The 14424-nt window shown below is 38.1% G+C and overlaps 1 protein-coding gene across 1 annotated transcript in view; it reads left to right on the plus strand.

The window, feature by feature from the left end:
- The window catches only part of pip5k1ca (phosphatidylinositol-4-phosphate 5-kinase, type I, gamma a), a 42469-nt gene extending 28839 nt beyond the window's left edge, over positions 1-13630 (plus strand). Inside the window, exons 8-19 of the mRNA XM_079807607.1 lie at positions 2-207; positions 2221-2304; positions 2426-2474; positions 3167-3251; positions 4014-4175; positions 4259-4400; positions 4484-4513; positions 5761-5865; positions 6485-6638; positions 8327-8383; positions 13278-13367; positions 13489-13630. Of these exons, the coding sequence (XP_079663733.1) occupies positions 2-207; positions 2221-2304; positions 2426-2474; positions 3167-3251; positions 4014-4175; positions 4259-4400; positions 4484-4513; positions 5761-5865; positions 6485-6638; positions 8327-8383; positions 13278-13367; positions 13489-13491 (1167 nt within the window). The 3' untranslated portion in view covers positions 13492-13630. The remainder of the gene's footprint in view (position 1; positions 208-2220; positions 2305-2425; positions 2475-3166; positions 3252-4013; positions 4176-4258; positions 4401-4483; positions 4514-5760; positions 5866-6484; positions 6639-8326; positions 8384-13277; positions 13368-13488) is intronic.
- The last annotated feature ends 794 nt before the right edge of the window (positions 13631-14424 follow it).

Here is a 14424-nt window from a genome sequence, read left to right on the forward strand (position 1 = left end):
GGTCTTGGAAAGCTTTAAGATTATGGATTACAGTTTGCTGCTGGGAGTTCACAACATGGATCAGGCGGAGAAAGAGCAGCAGATGGAGGGATCTCAGGGCAACAGTGATGAAAAGAGGCCGCTGGCACAGAAGGCGCTCTACTCCACTGCCATGGAGTCCATACAGGGAGCGTCGGCCTGTGGAGAGGAAATCGAAACTGACGACACGTGAGCGGCCCAAATTAGTCCATGTTTTGACACATAATAAGGATATTTAAAAAGAAATGTGACACATTTTCAGATGCATCAAAAAATGTATGAAGTCTTAGGGATGCAATGACAAAATTCTAGCTGATGCCAATAACCTGTTATTGCCTATAATCAATAAATGGAATTCTATACTGTATTGGTGCAATTTTTTTCTTATTAAAATCTTTTTAAAGATTCATTTTAAAATTGGCTTTAAAACATTTTTGGCTAAAATCAAGTCCTGTCCTATTAGATATCGTGTTTCATCTGGAATTGCGTTTTTTTTTTTTTTTGCAAACAACAAATTCATGTTAACTAACCAAAATACAACTTTTTAAAAGCGAACAAATACATTGGTTTTGTTTTGTCTTTAGTTCTTTTGGTTTTGTCTTTATTGGGGGGTTTTGTGGGTTTTTTTTGTCTTTTGTTGTCTTATTTTGTTTCATCTTTTGTTTTGTGTTTGTGTGTCGTTTACATCCTATTTATTTTCTGTATTTTATTTGTTTGTTTTTTGTCTTTATCATCCATTTTTTCCTTTTTTTGTTCCGAAAAGTATAGCTATTTTAATTTGCCAAAAAAAATAAAAACATTTTTATAAAATCTGGCTAAAATCAAGCCCTGTCTGTTCGATATCCTGTTTCATCTGGAAATGCGTTTATTATGGATTTGCAACCAACAAATTCATGTTAAGTAACCAAAAAATACAACTTTTTAAAAGCGAACAAAGACGTTGTTTTATCTTTTGTTTTGTTTTTTTGTTTGGTCTTTTGTTTTATGTTTTTTGTTTCGTTTTTTGTTTTGTGTTTTTTGTGTGTCGTTTACATCCTATTTTTTATCTTCTTTTTTTTCAGCCATTTTTTCCTTTTTTTTGTTCTTAAAAGTATAGCCACTCATCTATTTTTATTTGCCTTCATAAAATTTTTATAAAATCTGGCTTAAATCCAGTCGTGTCTGTTAGATATCCTGTTTCATCTGGAATTGCGTTTATTATGGAATTTGCAACTAACAAATTCATGTAACCAAAAAATACTTTGTTCGGTTTTAAAATACATTATTTTATCTTTTGTTTTGTGTTTTTTGTTTAGTTTTTTTGTTTGGTCTTTTGTTTTGTTTTGTGTTTTTTGTGTGTCATTTACATCGTATTTATTTGTTTATTTTGTTTTATTTTTTGTTTTGTTTTTATCAGTCATTTTTTCCTTTTTTTGTTCCCAAAAGTATAAAAAAATTCCTTCATCAATTTTTTTATAAAATCTGGCTAAAATCAAGCCCTGTCTGTTAGATATCCTGTTTCATCTGGAAATGTGTCGCATTATAAAAATGTAAATGGATTGCAAACAACAAATTCATGTTGACTAAAGGGGTGGTCACACTACACATTTCATGTCATTGACTTTGCATTTCAAGTTTGGTGAACTCTGACCTACGAATGCGTATCACGTGAAGACTTGTGACCAATAGAAGATCGATAAGCCACGCCTTGACCTCTTAGCTAAATTAAAAGAGCACACATTTTTTTTGCAGTAAAGTGGAGTCGATTGTATATTTGAACTTTTTTTATTGTTATTTACAATAATACATTTATTGTTATATGTTGAATTTAGGCTCATAAAAAAGATGCCGCAGAGCGAGACATCATATCATGACTGTTGCAGTGCGCATAGAAATTTTGCCGCTCAAAATCTAGTGTTACCGCGGCTTAACCCAAAAATTCTACTTTTTAGAAGTGAACAGAGACATTTTTGTTTTGTTTTTATGTTTTTCATTGTTTTATTTAGTCTTTTTATTTGTTTTATGTTGTTTTTGTTTAGTCCTTCTTAGCCATTTGTCTTTTAAAAGTAGATTTTTTAAAGATTTTAACAACTTCGGGAAAAATGTTCAGCTCTATTGCAATTTTGTTCCCGAATGTATAGCTAAGCTTTTCATTTCAGTGTTTAGCATGGTTCAGACTTTTGAGTATTCTAGGCCCTAAAAAACGTTCATATTCCCTGTCAGGATGGGCGGCATTCCTGCAGTCAATGGAAGAGGAGAGCGGCTGTTACTGTACATCGGAATAATCGACATCTTGCAGTCTTACAGGTGCTTGCGTCAACCTCTCCGACTCATGTCGCTTATGGTTTACATCATGAGGCGTGTGATTCATTGATCCAGTATGATTTAAAAGCACCATGGAGTGACTTTTTCAATTTTTTCTGTTTAGGTTAATAAAGAAATTGGAGCATACGTGGAAGGCTCTAGTCCACGACGGGGTGAGAATTTCGTTGAATTTCAATGGCTGTTATCTAGAAAGTACTTTTTGAAATACATCAACACCATTGTTCCATGCGAGTCCCTCCATCTCTTGGCCAAGTTAGCACCCAGCTGTGTTTTGAGACTCTGCGGTCTTTGACCTTCACTATAATGCTTCCTACTTCATTTTCATATTAATAACGCAAGGTCTGTCGCGGTATGTTAGCATGAATGGGGTTTAGTGACAATTACAGGGTTTTGGAGGAAATGCTTGTAAAATGTGCACTAATTTGGGGCCATTTTTCTCAGAGGATGTGCCAATTGGGCCATTGCCGGATATAAGACACATACCACACATGCACACACTCATTTTCTCCTCAGCTCAGCTGTGAATAAAGGAGATTTCTCCAACCCTGCCTGTGACGCATCAGTCTACGCCATACTGTGAAAGGCTCAAGATTCATTTACATGCTAATTAAGTTATTTATAGACATAGAGCTGGTATATCTTAATCACGTCAGCTGGAAGTGTTGATTTGTGTCCATGAATAATGCATGTTGAACTGGAAACCTTAAGTTTGACTTAAAGCCTGCATGAAAATTATTTTTAGTATTGAACAATATTGAACTGAAATTTTCCATTTCGTCAACTGGAATAATGAACTGTAGCTATTCAGATGGTTCACTTATTCGTTCTCTCTTTCACTCTTCAGGACACCGTGTCTGTTCACAGACCGTCTTTCTACGCGGACAGGTTCTTCAGGTTCATGAGCACTACTGTATTCAGAAAGTCTTCATGTGAGTTGAATTTATATCACTGGATCACATATATTTCATGTTCTGCATGAAGAATTAATGATAAAGTAATAGGGATACAGAAAAAGATAAATATTTCTTGTGATGATTTCTAACTGATAAATGACCACTAAGAAAAAGTCTACCATATTTGGGCTATATAAAAGAAACAATAAAACACTATAAACTAAATTGAATCATTTTAAATGCTAAAAATGTATTTAGACATCACAGCATTGTAATGCGTTGTATGAAAATGGATATTTATTTTGCGATTTCCTAAAGATTACATATAACATTGTTATAATTTTATTAAATAATTCGTGTTTTTAAAAGATTAACTTAAAATGAGTAATTTTTAGATGAGGGCAAAGGTAATTGGCTAAATTAAATATTCTGTACCAATACATGTAAAAAAAAAAATCTGTAATATCGGCAGATAACCGATAAGGTACCGAGGGCATCCTGACAGATGCAGCCCTGTCAGTGGTCATAATGTTATGCCTAATCAGTGAATGTTGCATCCCTATACAAATTTAAAAGGTACTTTCTAAAATGTATGTACTAAATTAAATGTTAAAAAAAAAGAAGATATTTATTATCTATATAATGTACAAGATTTTTTATTTTTAGATGATAATGATTTTTGTAATATCCTAACCTTGTCCCTGCTAATGAAAGAAATGACAAATTTCACTTTGATGATGCTAATCAAAGATATTGAACCTATTTTTAATATTTAAGTCCATTTTCTGTGTCTTTCAGCGTTAAAATCCTCTCCGTCAAAAAGGGGTCGCGGGGGTCTAATCGTGGGCAAATACGTCGGGCCCGGAGGGGCCTGGTCGGCCAGCCAGCTGCCCTTCGTGAGAGACGAAAACATCTACGACTTGAGAGGAGCCCGCAGCTTCCCCACACTGGAAGATGACGGTAATCAATATATGAGAGACATCATTCCCAACCATGAGGACTTAATGGTTTTAGTTGCATGTTTAAACTCTGCCTGGTTTCAGGTCGGACGGATGTGCTTCCCTGCACCCCTCCCTCATTCGAGGAGGCCACCACAGCCTCCATCGCCACCACGCTCTCCTCCACCACCTCTCTGTCCATCCCAGAACGCTCCCCCTCGGACACCTCCGAACACCCGCGCTACAGGTACGACCCTGTCTGTCGCTCCGCAATATTCCAGCGGCACGGCCGTAGCAGGCACAATAAACTCTCTGTTCTCTTCCATGCAGGAGACACACCCAGTCCAGTCATGAAGAAACGTAAGCACAACAGAGACTGCTCTGCAATATGGTGGAGTTCATGTTGACTGACCCCAAAAATACTACTTTGAAAAAAAGACTTTTTGTTTTATTTGTTTTTTGCTTGCTTTGAATTTATATTATTTGTGCTTTGTTTTGATTTTGTTTTGTTTGGTCTTATTTTGTTTGTTTGTTTTTTGCTTGCTTTGAATTTACATTATTTATGTTTTGTTTTGTTTGTTTTTGCGTGCTTTGAATTTAAATGATTTATCTTTTGATTTGATTTTGTTTTGTGTGGTCTTGTTTTGTTTGTTTTTTGCTTGCTTTGAATTTATATTATTTATGTTTTGTTTTAATCTTGTTTTGTCTTGTTTTGTTTTTTTTGCTTGCTTTGAATTTATATTATTATTATTTTTATTTATTTTTTGGTCGTTTTTTTTCTTTGTTTTTTGCTTGCTTTGAATTTATATTATTTATGCTTTGTTTTGATTTTGTTTTATTTGGTTTTGTTTGTTAGTTTGTTTTTTGCTTGCTTTGAATTTATATTATTTAATTTTTGTTTTGTTTGGTCTTGTTTAGTTTGTTTGTTTGGTTTTTGCTTGCTTTGAATTTATATTATTTTTGTTTTGATTTATTTTGGTCTTGTTTTGTTTGTTTGTTTTTGCTTGCTTTGAATTTGTATTATTTATGTTTTGTTTTGATTTAGTTTGGTCTTGTTTTGTTTGTTTGTTTTTTTGCTTGCTTTGAATTTGTATTATTTATTTATTGATTTGATTTTGTTTTGTCTTGTTTTGTTTGTTTATTTGTTTGTTTTTTGCTTTCTGTGACTTTATATAATTTATGTTTTTATTTTGTTTTGTTTGGTCTTGTTTTGTTTATTTGATTTTTGCTTGCTTTTAATTTATATAATTTATGTTGTTTGTTTTTCTTCAGTACTTATCAGCCTTTTTCTTCTGCAAAGAGTTTTCGAACTTTGGGAAACACTTTTTTACAGCAATTATATTCCCAAAGGTATAGGTACACATTTAATTTCTGTGCTTGGACTTTTAACTTTTTTGTTTTGTCTTTATCAGCCTTTTTTTCCTGCTATATACAATTGCTTTGTGCATTGAACAGACCACAATTAGTCCGAACAGACCGCTTATGTTTCATAACACTTTACAATGTTTATTCCCCTCTTGGGATTGATCTTAATGGAGGGAGAATGATTTGCTCATAGTGATGTTGTTCGTGTGGTTTGACTGAGCCCTCTGCTGGTGTTGTTGTAGAATGCAGGATGAGGACCAGCAGACCATCACAGTGGAGGTGGATGTGGAGGGGCGATACGACAGCGAGCCCACCCTCGTGGCTCCCCAGGTATCGCCGGAGAACAGGTATGAACTAAAAATGGGTAAAACTACCTGCAAAGTCATGAGAACTTATTATGTATTTACTTTTGAACACCAGATATTGCTGAACATATTGAAGAAGAAAAAAACTCAATGAAGTGTAATGGAATTAAGAGCGATGATTGAAATGCAAATGCACTGTTTTGTTGAATCGAGCAGTGTGGATCTAAGATCAGGGGTATCATGGGAATGAGGAATTAGACATGCTCCATTCAGCTGAGCTCACCTGCTGAAGCTCTTCATAGTGATGGCAAAACTACACCATGGAAACTGCCACAGAGGAACATAACCAAACAGGAAGCGTTTTTGTGCTTGCCAGGACCAGTGGCAATATAAGACATAGTACACCCTATAATATAATTGAATATTATTATTTATTAACTAAATATGAAGTATTATTTCTTTATTTAGATATAATTGTGTATGTATTTATTTCCATTCATCATTGCAAATCAGCATCATAAAACTACCAAAAAAGTGCCCCATATATTCCAACTCTTCTGAAATCATTTGATAGTTTTTTGAGAAGAACAGACCGAATTGTGTTCTATTCACTAAAAATCTCTAAATCATTTTTCATTTTTATTTCCTTTTCCACATGAAGTGAAGCTCCAGAGACGTTTCCAGAAGCCTCGTCCTCCGTCCCAGCGAGCCCCAGGATAGTGGTAGAATCTGACAGCGCCAGTCAGGCCTCAGGCTGTACAAGCCGTGCCTCTGTGGACGAGGATGATGATGTGCCAATTACAGACATTTATTTTGTAAGCCTTTCACTCATCTGAACTAAAAATATGTATTCAATCAATGAAAACTTTAGGATGACCATGGCACTCTTTTTAATTAAAAAGCCTTTTTCGTCAGATGGCTACATACAAAAAATATAAAAACGAAAATCTAAAAATATGTATTGCTTTAATATAAAAAAATACACCAGAGCAGAGTTAGAACCACCTGATGATCTAATGTCAAAGCATAAAAAAACATAATACAAAAAATATATATTATTTTTGTCTTAGTATCTAAACATCCTTAAAACATGATACATTTACTTAAAAAGCAAAACAGCTATTGTATTAAGATATTAAGACTTATTAAGAGAATAAATCTTGAATTACGTTTATTTTTGTAACGCACTGTCAAATATCTTTCTATTATTTTAAGCATAAATCTAGCTATATTAAGTGAGGTTTATAGTTAAAATTAAGAAAAAATTACCAGTGATGTAGCTTTAAAATTCATGATATATTCTATGACGTTTTATTATTATGATTTTTTTTTTTTTTTTTCATTGATTGAAGGATGTTTATATATTTTTACTCGAATACAAGAAAAAAAAAGATGATTGGCTGGGTTATATTTCATTTTTTAAATAAAAAATAATAAACTATATGTTCCATGATGAAAAATTAAGCATATTTTAGAACCAGTATTATTTTTTGCATCATGTCTATGACAATTAAGAAAAATTTCCCCCTAATCTTTACTATAGGCAAAATACAAGAATGTATTTTAATTGTATGTATGTATGTATAAATTATAATACTATTTGATATACCTTTTTATATCATTTTTATTTTTAATTTAATAAGAAAACATTGTGTTCAGAAAACATCTTCATGCATTATGATATGGAGAATGAGGTTTGTTTTTAAAAAGAGGATTTAATTGTCATAGAAATAATGTTACAATGATACTAAAAAAAGACTTCTAATATTTTCTTCATGTAAAAATATATACATTTCCGGGTTATACATGACCGCGACGTGTTTTTGATAGACATTGTGAGATTCTCCCAAGTAGTGCTAATGTGACCATTGTTGAATTAATGGTGACTAAAGGAAATGTCTCCAATACGGGACAGAAGACAGAATCTCACAGAGGGTCTCTGTTGGCACGTGGGTGGGTGTTTGTGTGCGGAGGTGTTAGGAGCTCCTTTGGCTCTTTATTTTTATCTTCAGTTTCTATATGACTGTATAAGACCCATTTAAAGGAAGTTAGAGCCCTTTTGTTTATTTCTAAATGCTGACGATATCATTCTACTGTATGTGTGGAAACTTTGAATAACACCAATACAATAGACACATTCTGGCCTATGAACGACAAAACAAACAGGACGGTGCAATGCATCCACAGGGATGTACAGCCAAGAAATGCAGATCACTATCGTTTGCTAGACACATTGAGGACATGTTCGAATGCCTCTTAAACTCGGTTTTATGCTCAAAAAGAGGCCTAGAGACACGCAAGCGCCACCTCTTGCATTATTCATCCATTAGCACCAGCTGCTCCGTCGCACTTTCCTTTTATTAATGGAGCTGTCAATTCTTATTCTTAAGTTTATCAACTTATAAACTGCACTCCTTCTCCTTGACTTTTTCCTTACCATTCTGCCATCTTTCATTATTTGTCTGCCGAATCTGTCCATCTCTCTTTCTCTGCCTCTTGTAAGTTCTCTGATGGCAGCGTCTGTGTTTGTCAGCCCATCACACACAGAAGAAGACACAATGTAAGTTTGAGAGGAAACTAGTTTTAGAAGTAGTTTTAGAAGTAATTGGCTCAAGATAGCCTTTGATGTTCGTAATTTTTTAGACTATTGTAGCTTTTTTCCACCCTTTGACTACTAGAATTAAACAGGCTGTTTTGTTACTGTACCTTTAAGACTTTTCTCTGCAAATGAGCCCACAATTATAACTTTGGAATTGTTTTGTGGTAAACAATTGCAATGGCTCAATTTATACAACTATACACCGATCAGGCATAACAGTAGGACACTAATATTATCCTAATATTGTGTTGGTCCCCCTTCTGCTGCCAAAACAGCCCTGACCCGTTGAGGCAAGGACTCCACTAGACCTCTGAAGGTGTGCTGTGGTATCTGGCACCAAGATGTTAGCAGCAGACCACATTGGCCAGCCTTTGCTCCCCACGTGCATCAATGAGCTTTGCCGTTGGTTCACCACTGTTTCTTCCTTGTAGCACTTTTGATAGACACTGACCACTGCAGACCGGGAACACCCCACAAGAGCTGCAGTTTTAGAGATGCTCTGACCCAGTCGTCTAGCTATCACAATTTGGCACTTGTCAAACTTGCTCAAATCCTTACGCTTGCCCATTTGTCCTGCTTCTTACACATCAACTTTGAGGACAAAATGTTCAATTGCTGCCTAATATACCCCACCCACTCACAACAGGTGCCGTGATGAAGAGATAATCAGTGTTATTCACTTTACTTATCAGTGGTCATAATGTTATGCCCGATCGGTGTATATGTCAAGTCACAGTCTTAAAGGGTTAGTTCACCCAAAAATGAAAATTCTGTCATTAATTGCTCACCCTCATGTCGTTCGACACCTGTAAGACCTCCGTTCATATTCGGAACACAAATGAAGATATTTTAGTTGAAAGCTGATGGCTGAGAAAGGCTTCAGATAGGCCTCCATTGGCATTCAGTACATTTACACTTCCAAGATCCATGAAAGGCACTTAAAACGTCGTTACAAAGTCTATCTCACCACAGTGGCTCTACAATAATTTTACGATGCGACGACAATAGTTTTTGTGCGCAAAAAAAAATCAAAATAAGTCAAGTCAAGTCAGTCAAGTCAACTTTATTTATATAGCGCTTTTAACAATGTAGATTGTTTCAAAGCAGCTTTACAGTGTTAAACAGGAAAATAACACCTTTATCCAACTTGTTCTCGACTTCCGTGTGTGCCTCCACGACGCATACGCGAGAATATGACGTAGCGCCGGCGTTACTGAAAGACTGAAATAGAACTTTGAAAAATATATTTTTGCAGTATAGTATTTCATCAAAATATAACTTCTCTACAACTGAATTACTTTTCGTGTTTGCTGATGTAATTAGAGCCATGTGGGCGGGGAAAAAATAATAGTAGCCAATAATATCAGTGTTAGTTTTTTTCAATCAAATCCTTCTAGATAAAATGAAGTGCAGACTTTAAGTATTTCACATTGATTATTCTGAAAACACTTGCGTTACATAGTAGCTACTAAAGTAAAATGTGTTGCAAATGACGTATTTACGTTGTCTTTACGAAGTCTATTACCATTTGTGATTGTTTTTCTTTCACTTCACTTCCTTCTCATTCAAAGTTTCTCTCATTTTTGACTCACCACATTACAGCTTTTGTTTATTCATAGTCTAGATTTGCATCTTTGCGCAGTGGCTACAAAAATATACATTATGATAAATTTGCATCATATATCACACATTGTAGAAGATTACTTTTCCAGCCTTATTAATGTTCACTAATCTTTTACTTGTCTATCTGCGGGCTGCGCATGACATGCAGGAAAAAAAAAGAAAAAAAAATATATATTATATATATTATATATAATATATATATATATATATATATCGTGGCCATGAATTATCAAGAATTCGTTACCACAAACTAAGGGCCCTATTTTAACAATCGAAGCGCATGGTCTGAAGCGCATGGCGCAGGTGCACTTGCTAATTTAACGACTAGGCGGATGGTCCAAAAGGGTTGTATCTAGTCTCTTAACGAGTCATGGGTGTGTTTTGGGTGTAACGTGCAATAAACCAATCAGAGTCTCCCATTCACTTTAATAGTCAGTTGCGCTCGCACCATGGCGGATTCGCTATTTACATGACGGAATTTTGCAAGCGGAAAGAATGAACGCTTCTCCAGAGAGGAATCCTTTTGTTTTTAATATTTAAAAAGCAGAGTGTACTTGCATTGTGCACCCGCCTATAGGCGCATATTACTGTAGTAACGTTTGTTCGTGTGGGAAGAAGGAGGCGGGAACCGGCGAACATTTAACAACTTTAATCAAATAATAAACACCTAAAATAATCTAATAAACGGCAGCAGCCCCTCATGGACGACTGCCGCCTACGTACAAAACAAACATAAAATTCCAGGCCTGGCCCTCTCTCGTCCTCCACTGATGTTGCTCTTCCTTATATGTCTCCGGCTCCCTCATGAGAGGACTCGAGACCGGTGTGACTCGCAGGTGGTGCTCATTCTCAATCACCCACCGGTCCTGCTCGCTCCTCCCATGTCCCTCGCCAACCTCGCCACATACCCCCAACACCCCTCGTAGGCTGGGGAGTACCCCGGGACTACGCCTACTCCCCCCCAGGGAGCCCAATCTCTGCGTCCGGGGATATGGGCTGGCGAGACGAGAGAACGGAAGACGGAGACCCCAGAGCGACCGGATGAGAGAGTGAAGAGAGGAAAAAATAAAATCTTGGTCCGGTTCCCTGACACAATGCCGCTCAGTCCTCAGCCCGCTGAGAGGCTCTTCCTCGCGGTGCCATGTGATGGTACTGGACACTTGGTGGACGGCTCGATCCTCCTCTGCCCCCTGGCGGCCGGTGGTGGCTCCTCCTGTCAAGGGCAGCCGGCAGCGAGTCCCGCGCTCCCTTCTCCTCCCCAACATGGTGGATGGCAGCAGGCCCCGGCCCACGGCGAACGCCGGCAACTCCTCCGCTCCCTTTAGGACGGCAGCCACCCCACCTCGACCCAGGGGCACGGCAGCGAGCTCTCCGTCCCACCGGAACCACCCGAACTCCTCAGCACCGCGATCCCCTCAGCAGCGAGGGCTCTTCGACAGCATGTCTCTCCATTCCTCCCGGGTTTCAGCACCAATGTAGTAATGTTTGTTCGTGTGGGAAGAAGGAGGCGGGAACCGGCAAACGTTTAACAACTTAAATTAAATAAAACAACAAAATAAAATAATCGGCGGCAGCCCCTCACGGACGACTGCCACTTACGTACAAAATAAACAAAACACAACATAAAATTCCAGGCCTGGCCCTCTCTTGTCCTCCTCCTTATGTCTCCGGGCTCACTCATGAGAGTGTGACTCGCAGGTGGTGCTCATTCTCAATCACCCACCGGTCCCACTCGCTCCTCCCATGTCCATCACCAACCTCGCCACAATTACTAACACGCCCTTTTAAATAACACAAAAAATACTGCGACTTAAGACCAGGTTTTTGTTGGTCAATGTTGACCAGTTGTTTTCATTTGCCTCAAAATAGCAACGCACCAACAAATGTACTGAACACACCTCGTTTTCAGACCAGCACACCCATGGACGAACATATGGGCGCGAGTGCATTTGCTTTATAAACAACGTGGCACTGGACATGAAAATGATAACTGCATCGGGCTGAAACTAGCAAAAAAACACTTGCGTTGCATTGCATTGCGCCGGGTGTATGATGGGGAATCATTATCTCGTTTTAGCTCGTATTAACAATTCGTTCCCATGAGTCATGACTTAAATTAACATAAGCGCGTTTTACTGATTTGTTCCCTTGTTTTACTAAATCTTGGCCACGTTGTAATCATTTGTTTCCTTGAATTATTTCAATCAAAACGAGGAAGCTATGGTCATGAGCTGTGGGTCCCGGATACAGGTGGCCGGAATGAGCTTTCTCCGCAGGGTGGCTGGGCGCTCCCTTAGAGATAGGGCGAGAAGCTCAGTCACTCGGGAGGAGCTCAGAGTAGAGCTGTTGCTCCTCCACATCGAGAGGAGCCAGCTGAGGTGGTTCGGGCATCTATTTCGGATGCCTCCTGGACGACTTCCCAGGGAGGTGTTCTGGGCACGTCCCGCCGGGAGGAGACCCCGAGGAAGACCTAGGACACGCTGGAGGGATTATGTCTTCCGGCTGGCCTGGGAACGCCTCCGGGTTCCCCCGGAAGAGCTGGAGGAAGTGGCTAGGGAGAGGGAAGTCTGGGCGTCTCTGCTTAGACTGTTGCCCCCGCGACCCGGCCCCGGATAAGCGGAAGATGATGGATGGATGGAATAAGTTCAATGTGGCCAACATTTTCTAAAACGAGGGAACAAATTTATAAGTCGTCGTCATGATTTACCAATTCATTCAGTCGTTATATTTCAATTATAGCCACTAATTAAGAATTTGTTCCCATGACTTGTTGGTTTTTCCCCTCATTTTGATTTAACTAAATCAAGAGAACGAATTATTACAACATGGCCACGTGCTTACGTTCAAGCAAATCATAGGAACTAATTATTAATTTGTGGCCACAATATAATTTTTTTTTTTTCACGGCAGAATTAGGCTACATTTAAGTTGTCGCTTCAGATAAAGAAATATTTTCTGCGGGTTGATTTCCACCCCCGGAAGTACGATTTCGTCACTCCAACGCCCCCAAAACACACCCCAGACGTACAAATTCAGCTGCCCGAATCTTGGCAATCTTGCAACATGTCATGTGCCTGGCTCCGTATCTATCTCTACCCACCGCATTTCTAATATTCCTCCCTGGCACTCTCCACTTGTCTTCCTGTCTTTCTCTCTGCATATCTCTACTGGCTGCCTCTGTGTGTCTCCACCCCTTCTGGCTCCCTCTGCTGTGTTGGTTGTGAACCAACAGCCTCCAGAAGACAAAAGCTGGGTGTATTCTCCTCTGCACTTCGGCACAGGGTCTAAGACCCTTCCAGAGGACGAAGAGGAGAGTGAAACAGTAAGTGTGGATTGTGTCGCGGTCGTCCTGGGTTTGTAGTTCTTGAGAGTTGACGATTATACCTTGCGCATTAATGAATTAATAGCCACAGTATTCAAACACTGTTAATGTGTCCCAACAGTAATCAGACCTCAGGAGAGAGGAGCAGCTACAAGGTTTGGACTCTTCAGACTCGTCACGTCCGGAAAGCTCTACTGGTGGGAATTTCCGCAACTCGAGCTTCATTTTCATCGTTCGTTCACCCACTCCACAAACAACACCAAGCGAGTAGTAATACCAATGTCCAGATGTATTTATGAGTAAAAATGAATTTATTTGTTTAATTATTTTATTTTATTTGAATTGTTTTGGTTATCATTCATTGTTTAATTTATGTACTGTTAACATGTTCTCCGGTTTGAGCTCTGGGATGCAAGACTCCTCCTAAAAGTGGGCTGTATGCTATTTTTTTTATTATTATTATTATTTTTAATATTTATTATTTTGGTCTGTAGGTTATGTGACCTTCATTAAAGGAACTTATTTTCCAACTCCCCTTGAGTTAAACTGTTGAGTTTTACCGTTTTCGTTGAGTTTTTTTTTACCATTCAGCCGATCTCCGGGTCTGGCGGTAGCACTTTTAGCATAGCTTAGCATAGATCATTGAATCTGATTAGACCGTTAGCATCTCGCTCAAAAATGACCAAAGAGTTTCGATATTTTTCCTATTTAAAACTGATATTACGATATTAAAGATATTACGCAGCACCTGAAAATAGGCTAACTTCCATAAACGAACCAACGTGACAACCTGCTTGCACAGAGCGTGCTGGGGACTAATATCTTTAATATCGTAATATCAGTTTTAAATAGGAAAAATATCAAAACTCTTTGGTCATTTTTGAGCGAGATGCTAACAGTCTAATCAGATTCAATGATCTATGCTAAGCTATGCTAAAAGTGCTACCGCCAGACACGGAGATCGGCTGAATGGATTTGAAAACCGTAAAACTCAACTGTTTAACTCTAGGGGAGTTGGAAAATAAGCCTTTTTTCAAAAAAAGTGGAGTGTTCCTTT

Source organism: Gobio gobio, assembly GCF_949357685.1.
Source record: "Gobio gobio genome assembly, chromosome: 24".
In the NCBI taxonomy this organism is placed as follows: domain Eukaryota; kingdom Metazoa; phylum Chordata; class Actinopteri; order Cypriniformes; family Gobionidae; genus Gobio; species Gobio gobio.